The 6,844-nt window shown below is 37.1% G+C and overlaps 1 protein-coding gene across 2 annotated transcripts in view; it reads left to right on the plus strand.

Moving 5' to 3' along the window:
• cdh22 (cadherin 22) overlaps window positions 1-4,873 on the plus strand; it is a gene marked incomplete at its 5' end in the record, with an annotated part of 60,851 nt that extends 55,978 nt beyond the window's left edge. For both annotated transcript variants that reach the window (XM_014008610.1, XM_014008611.1), the window contains 1 exon segment: window positions 3,085-4,873. In XM_014008610.1, the coding sequence (XP_013864064.1) occupies window positions 3,085-3,620 (536 nt within the window).
• Window positions 4,874-6,844: the final 1,971 nt, after the last annotated feature.

The raw sequence follows: 6,844 nt of genomic DNA on the forward strand, positions 1-6,844 counted from the left end.
CTATATATATATATATATATATATAGTTATTGGTAGAGTGTCTTGGGTTTGTGCTAGATAGCATCCCTTCAGTAGCAAAAGTTGATTTATTTTTTCTTTTTCAGCCTTTAGACTAGTAGAAAGCAAGGCCGTGTACTAGAAAGAAAATGATGACAGTTTGTGAAGTGGAAAAAAAACAGTGTCCTTGGTAACAGAAAAATAACATTATGGGGGTTTTCAGATTTCCTCTGATACTGAAATGCTGCCATGTTAAATGCAGTGGTACCAGTATATCTTATTAATGCTAGTTCCATAGTTTTATTCCATCCCTTTTGTTTTTTATTTTGGGGTATTAACTATATATATATATATATAGTTTATTAATTTCATTAAAAATACAAAACACATTACATACAACAAAACAATGCAAATCAAATAAAATGAAAGGTAGCAGATGAAGAAAAAAATTCTTATATCTGCTCCTATTTACAAAGTTCAACCCCTCAAACAGTAACTCATACAGATACAAATTAAACAATTTCATATGTCTTTAACAATTTTACTTTGATCATTTTTTGATGGAATTAATTGATCCCATGGTTTTACAAGTATAATCATACATACAACTACATATAAAAAAAGTCCCAGCTGAGTTTGAACCTGCGGCTATTGTGCCATACCATTCTAAATTCTAAAAAAAATATACAGTATGTTTCATCAAAGCACTGAAGGACTGCTTAAGTTGCCACACATTTTACTATTCATCATGCCGACATGAAAGTCTCGGAGCAGCAATGGTCAAAATACCAGGGAAAACCATGTTTTCACAACTGCCATGTGGTCTGAATAACAACTAAGGTATCAGGCAAACTACAGCAATCTCATTATCTCTGCAGTATAACACACAACACTTTTCTCATGGACTTACTTACATCATGCACAAACACACAAACTGCTTAAGTGCAAATGACAAATCACTCCATATTTGTATTTGCCGCGTTACAATCCATTTTCCTCATGCACCACTATTTGTATGCACATCATATGCGCTTCACCTTTTCTATATATGTATGTGCGCTCATATGGCGCACACAATGACTAATACGCTGGCCAGCTTTCTCTTTCTCCAGAGGCTGGACCACCTTTATTACATCAATTGCTGTATGATGAGAAAAATGAAAACAAATTTCTGCCTAATTACCTTACAAACAAACAGTCCCTCCATCAGTTCCTATGTAGGCCTGATGTGATGAATCCATTTTATTGCGTTGCAGCATCTGCATGCATCCATTCCAATTACCTCCCATCTGCTTGTGATGAAGTCCCGCATGAGGGCAACCAGCGCAGCCCAAGGGGAAATTAACTGTCTTGTCAGGAACACTTATCGCAACATCTGTACACATGGGTATCAGCATTGTATAGACACAAGTCAGCTATACACAGGTACATATGGTTTTCACAGAAATATATTTTATTTATGCAGCATTTTATTGACATTTCCAAAGGCATGTAAATCTACTAGGTATTTTTTTTTATTTTGGTTTGTAAGATTTTAGGTTTGCTCAGTGACACTTATTAAAGATGAAGGCTTTTGTCTTTTTATCAGAATCACCCATAATGTCACACACGTTGAGACAATTTACTAAACGGAACCAAAAAACAAGAAGTTTTCCACCCTCTGTTACTCTTCTCATTAGAGTGAATTTAGAGTAATTGTCTTAGGGCTTGTTTAGTATGCATCAGTGTGTGTGCCACAGATTACCTCAAACCATGACTTTTTCTTTAGTCTCGTGGCAATTAATCGGGTCCATTCATTGCGGAGAAGAATAAGCACAATGGTCACAGACTCCGCTTCCCCACTGGTGCCCAGCAAACAATGTAAACGGAGAACAACATTATCAATCACAGATTCTCCATAAAATTCACACTAAAGACCAGCAAAGAGTTTTACTTTGGTCAAATATTTCCAGCTGCACTCTCAATTTTTAGGGCATTTATTTGAATTAAATGAACTTCCTGGAAACAGAAACATATTTGCACATTCTTCAAACTTTTATCCCAAAATGTTCTTTTTTTTATCTTGATTAGAAAAATGCATGAATAAATTATACATGTATAGAGCTATTTTGCGCTGCAAACCAAACCTATGCAATGTTGTTAGTCTAATTTAGTCTTGAAATAAATATGTCTATTTTTTTGTTGTGCCTAGATTGGTGTGTGATGGGTTATTTCAGTCTTCATTGTAATAAATGATCTTTTTATATCTGTTGGATTGTTGTTTTTGGCAAGAGGTTATCTTTTCTCTAAGTTTCATTGTGCTCACTTCTTGATGATGTATCTAAATGTCACTTCATTGGCATCTCTTTCAAGTAGTTACTCACCGTACTTCTTTAAGGGAGTAAAAAAAGAGGGGGGGAAAGGGTATTCCAATTGTGGTTATGTAGTGACACAGTCGATAGCTAGCTTCTGGAAACAAATTCTGCTGCCAATCAAACGAAGCAACTACAGGCTAAAACTCTCACCTCTATCTATTATCAGTGAGAATGACTCACAGTAAGAGATTCTCAAATTTATTTTTATCTATGACATTTACTTAATGCTCATTGGTTATTGTTCAATAAGCTAAATAGAACTATTCATTAAACTGGCATGTGGAGTAGAAGGGCAGAATAAAATGTCTACTTTGCTTAGTCATCAATACATTAAAAAAGGATAACTGATGTTTAACTAACAAAATCTTAACTTGCCAATATAAAATTGCAAAACAGACTAATTAGTTTTACTTCATTTATTTAAAATTAATACCTTATTTTCAACACAAAGTTGTTTATGAATAACTGTTGCTATCTGACAAAACAAAAATATAGATATTTTAAACTGCTATCAATACCTGAAGTCACAGGTTTTATCTCATTTTATTAAATATTAAAAAATAAAATAAATACAGCGACATTAAACCGTGTGTGGTATTGTACCAGTGCTAAGACATACAGCGTGTTTCTAGACTTTATCATAACGCTGTTGAGTTTATTAATATTTAAACAAGAATTATTGTGTGATCCTTTATTTCTTCTTTTTTTTTTCTCCTGTTTCCTGCTTCCTCAGTTCTTGTCTTGCTCATCCTTACGCTGAAACGCCACAGGAAAGGCCAGAGGATGGCAGAGGACGAGGAGGACATGAGGGATAATGTCATCAAGTACAATGACGAGGGTGGCGGGGAGCAGGACACCGAGGCATACGACATGAGTGCTTTGAGGAACCTCTATGACTTCCCAGAGGCCAAGACTTGCGATTCTGGCCCGGACATCCGTTCGCTGCCACAGTGGATTCAAGCGAACAGAGTGAGCCTTGGTGCAGACGGAGCAACAGCAGCAGCAGCAACAACAGACTTCTCTCTGTTCAAAGGCTACATACGAAAAAAAGTGGAGCAGGCTGACGCTGATCTGACGGTGCCGCCGTATGACTCCTTCCAGACATACGCATTTGAAGGCGCCAGCTCACCTGCACTTTCACTCAGTTCAATCCACACACTGTCGAACACCTCGGAGCAGGATTTCTCTTACCTCCATGACTGGGGACCCCGCTTCAGGCAACTCGCAGGCTACTACGCGCCAGGAAACCGTGAGGAGGATGGGTCCTAGCACAGCTTCTTATCTAAAGAGAGACAGTTAAACTCTCTTCTCCTTTTTCTAGCTCCCTCTGGTACTCGACTGTCACTATCAGAGTGAAATCTGTGTACTCAATGAAGCTAGAGTACCGCCCCTTGATATTATTTTGAAAGTTTCTACGTGCAGGCTTTAAACCCATTTGGACTAGTTTGTGTTTTCTTTTACATCCCTACCCCCATTTGAAAATTAAGGATTTCAGTTTTTAACTGTTATTTTAGTACTATTATGGGAAAGTTGGACAGTAAAAAAACTTAGCGTGAAGCTGTTTCCTAAAAGGAAAACCTTCATGATAAGATATGACAGTAAGAGGGACAGCAGTCCTAATCTAGGATTCAGCGAACAGAGGAAAATACTTGTATTTAAAAGGAGGGAAATTTATTTATTTATTTATTTATTTGTTTCTATATTTATTATTGCCCCAATTACACTGATAACAGTAACAAACTGGTATTACGTGCTACAGGAACAAAAAAGGGAACATTACAAAGGACATTACAAAGGACGAGACTACAAAAAGCAACTGCTTTGCCCCATTGTTGGTGCAGTACAAAAAAAAAGAAAATAAAAATGTGTAGAGCATATGAAAAATTACACTGTTAAAAAATATTTGTATTTATTTTCTATGGTAATTTTTGTAAAATAAAAGGGAAGATAAACATATGGTAAGCAACCGTAAAGGGACAGAGAACCGCAGCATCATGAGCTGAGTCAGAACAGATTCCCTTGCTGTATTTTACTGATTCTCAAGGTGGGAATTCTGAAGGTGGGAAACTGTGGACAATTGTGTGTTAACAATGTCTTTTCTTACCCTTTCCACAGCCATTTGTAAGGCAATAAGGCACAAACCGCAGCAGTGATATAAAATAAAGAAGAAAACAATTTAAAAAAACACTATGGAGTTGGCTGATGGCCAGCTTTGTGCCACGGGGAGCCAGTCTATTCCAGTTTTTGTGTGAATGTGTACAATATGTTGAATTAATTTTGTACGTTAAGATGTTTGGTTCAGTTTTGAATACTTTGTTTACTTTTGGGCGAGGGAAATAATATCTGTTCCGGCATAACAATTGTGTTCAAACAGTGAGGACAGGTTTATGCGGCAACACATAATGAATTGATAACATTCACCTGATATCCCAACGTATTCCATGTTGACCTTAACTTGCAAATGTATGGAAAGTATTAAAAAAAGACCAATAAATATTTAACTTTTTTTTGGTAAATCTCAATGAGTTTGATAGTCTAACTTACTTATTTGTTCCGTAAATGAGATGACTGCGATAAAATGAAAAATGCCCCCATGTTAGTAATTGTGTGTCAGTTGTTTGCTGAAGACATCTACTGAATTATGAATAATTGCAGAGATAGTTTTTGTTTACACCAGGGATGGATTCAGAGAATGCTTGTAGGTGGAAACAAATGCCCCATATGACAGGACTCAGCCAAACAAAGGTTCTTCTCCCGGTTTGTCTCCCTCCTGGCTGTTTCCTGCCAAACCCCTGTAATTGTCATAGTCACCAGAGAGCGCTGAGGCATTCAAAGATGCTTTCATCTGCGCAGTAAGACACTGAATTCACCTTCCATGACTCTCCTGCCAGTGAAATTTGTTTTGAACATAAATTATCTAGGATTGCAATACAAAACAATTTTAGCTGAACGACAATAACTTCAACTTTTATTGCTGTTATAATCTGTTTTGTTCGCTTATCAGTGCACAAGTGATGGCAGAGATACCAGCCCCACTGTACTTAATGGTGTTGCAATTGCTGTGCGGTAGCAGATCTTCGATATTTTCATTATTTGTTTGAATAATCCTCAGAAACCATTAGAATCAATTGGCGGTGCATATATATCACGCTGAAAAGTGGAATGTGATTAAGTTCAAATGAAACTCAAATTGATTTTACCATTTCAAATGCATTTTACATTTATGTCTTTATTGGTAAGAGGCATATTCTCGTGCTGTATTGAGCTGTATAGCATCAGTTTACAGGTTTATTTTTGTAGTTTTCGGAACAAGAGGGTTGGTCATCAATTATTAACCGCAGCCCTTTGCCTAACAGCATTTGCTTTCTGACAAACAGAAGCTGTAGTTTCATTGGCCCAAATAGAAATACACATGTTTGTGAGCACAAGTTACTGCCATAAAAGTAGAACTGGACTAAAAGATTACATGTGCTTTTAATAAAAATCTCTACGTGTTGCCTGGATCAGGGGTTCTCAAACCTTTTGGATCTGGGGACCCTTTACAAGGGTGAAAAAATTCCAGGGACCCCCTCCTGAACCCCATGCTGTTTTAAAATAATTTACTGTCATTTTAACCCCTAAATGCCATGGTAATGTTTTTTTTATTTGGTTTAGTATGTTTGTTTTAAAATAAAAAACAAATTAACAATTTATTGAAATTTTTTGAGGACCCCCAAGACATGGCTCGTGGACCCCCGGGGGTCCTGGGACCCCAGTTTGAGAACATCTGGCCTAGATGATAGCAGGTCATGTGACTAAAGCTGTGAAGTCATATTGTATTGTCCCTTTGTTGTCCCTCTTCTTTAGTATTGCCACAGCAAATGAACCTTTCATTCATCTTCCATCACTGTCAGAGAACATGTCACTCATTAGTGATGACCTGCACATGTGAACATATGAATGTGTTGCCATCAGTCAGACACCCCCAACCCCCAACTCCAAGGGCAACATGAAGCCAGCCATTAGTTATGCAGTTGGACTTTTGGTGATTGACAGTTCTCCGGGGGATAGCGGTGAGCACATTAAATATCCTCCTTTTCCTTTTGTACTTGGCTTGGTAATGACAATTGATTAAATAATGGAGGAGGGGAGGTGAAGGGGTTGGAAGAGTTAGAAAAGGGGGGGTGGGGGCATACAAATGTGAATGTCGCAAAACATCAATCATATGTAGACTAACAGCTATTAGTTATTTTAATTTCCAGGCACTCTAAAAACAAAAGTTTCACCTTCAGCGTGATAAAAACAAATCCGTTTTGACAAAATATGCTGCAATAACAGATCCAGCTTACATCGCAAAGCAAAAATGCTCTGACAAGCTGGAGGACAAAAATGTAGCATAAAGTGAGTATTTTATTTAGATTGCTATTGACTCTTAACAAAAACAGCACTCAAGTATAAAATTGTAGTATGTTCTTTAGTCATGAAAATAACTTGTTTCAAAGGTTCAGACAGGC

The sequence above is a fragment of the Austrofundulus limnaeus genome, unplaced genomic scaffold, assembly GCF_001266775.1.
Source record: "Austrofundulus limnaeus strain Quisiro unplaced genomic scaffold, Austrofundulus_limnaeus-1.0 Scaffold51, whole genome shotgun sequence".
Lineage (NCBI taxonomy): Eukaryota > Metazoa > Chordata > Actinopteri > Cyprinodontiformes > Rivulidae > Austrofundulus > Austrofundulus limnaeus.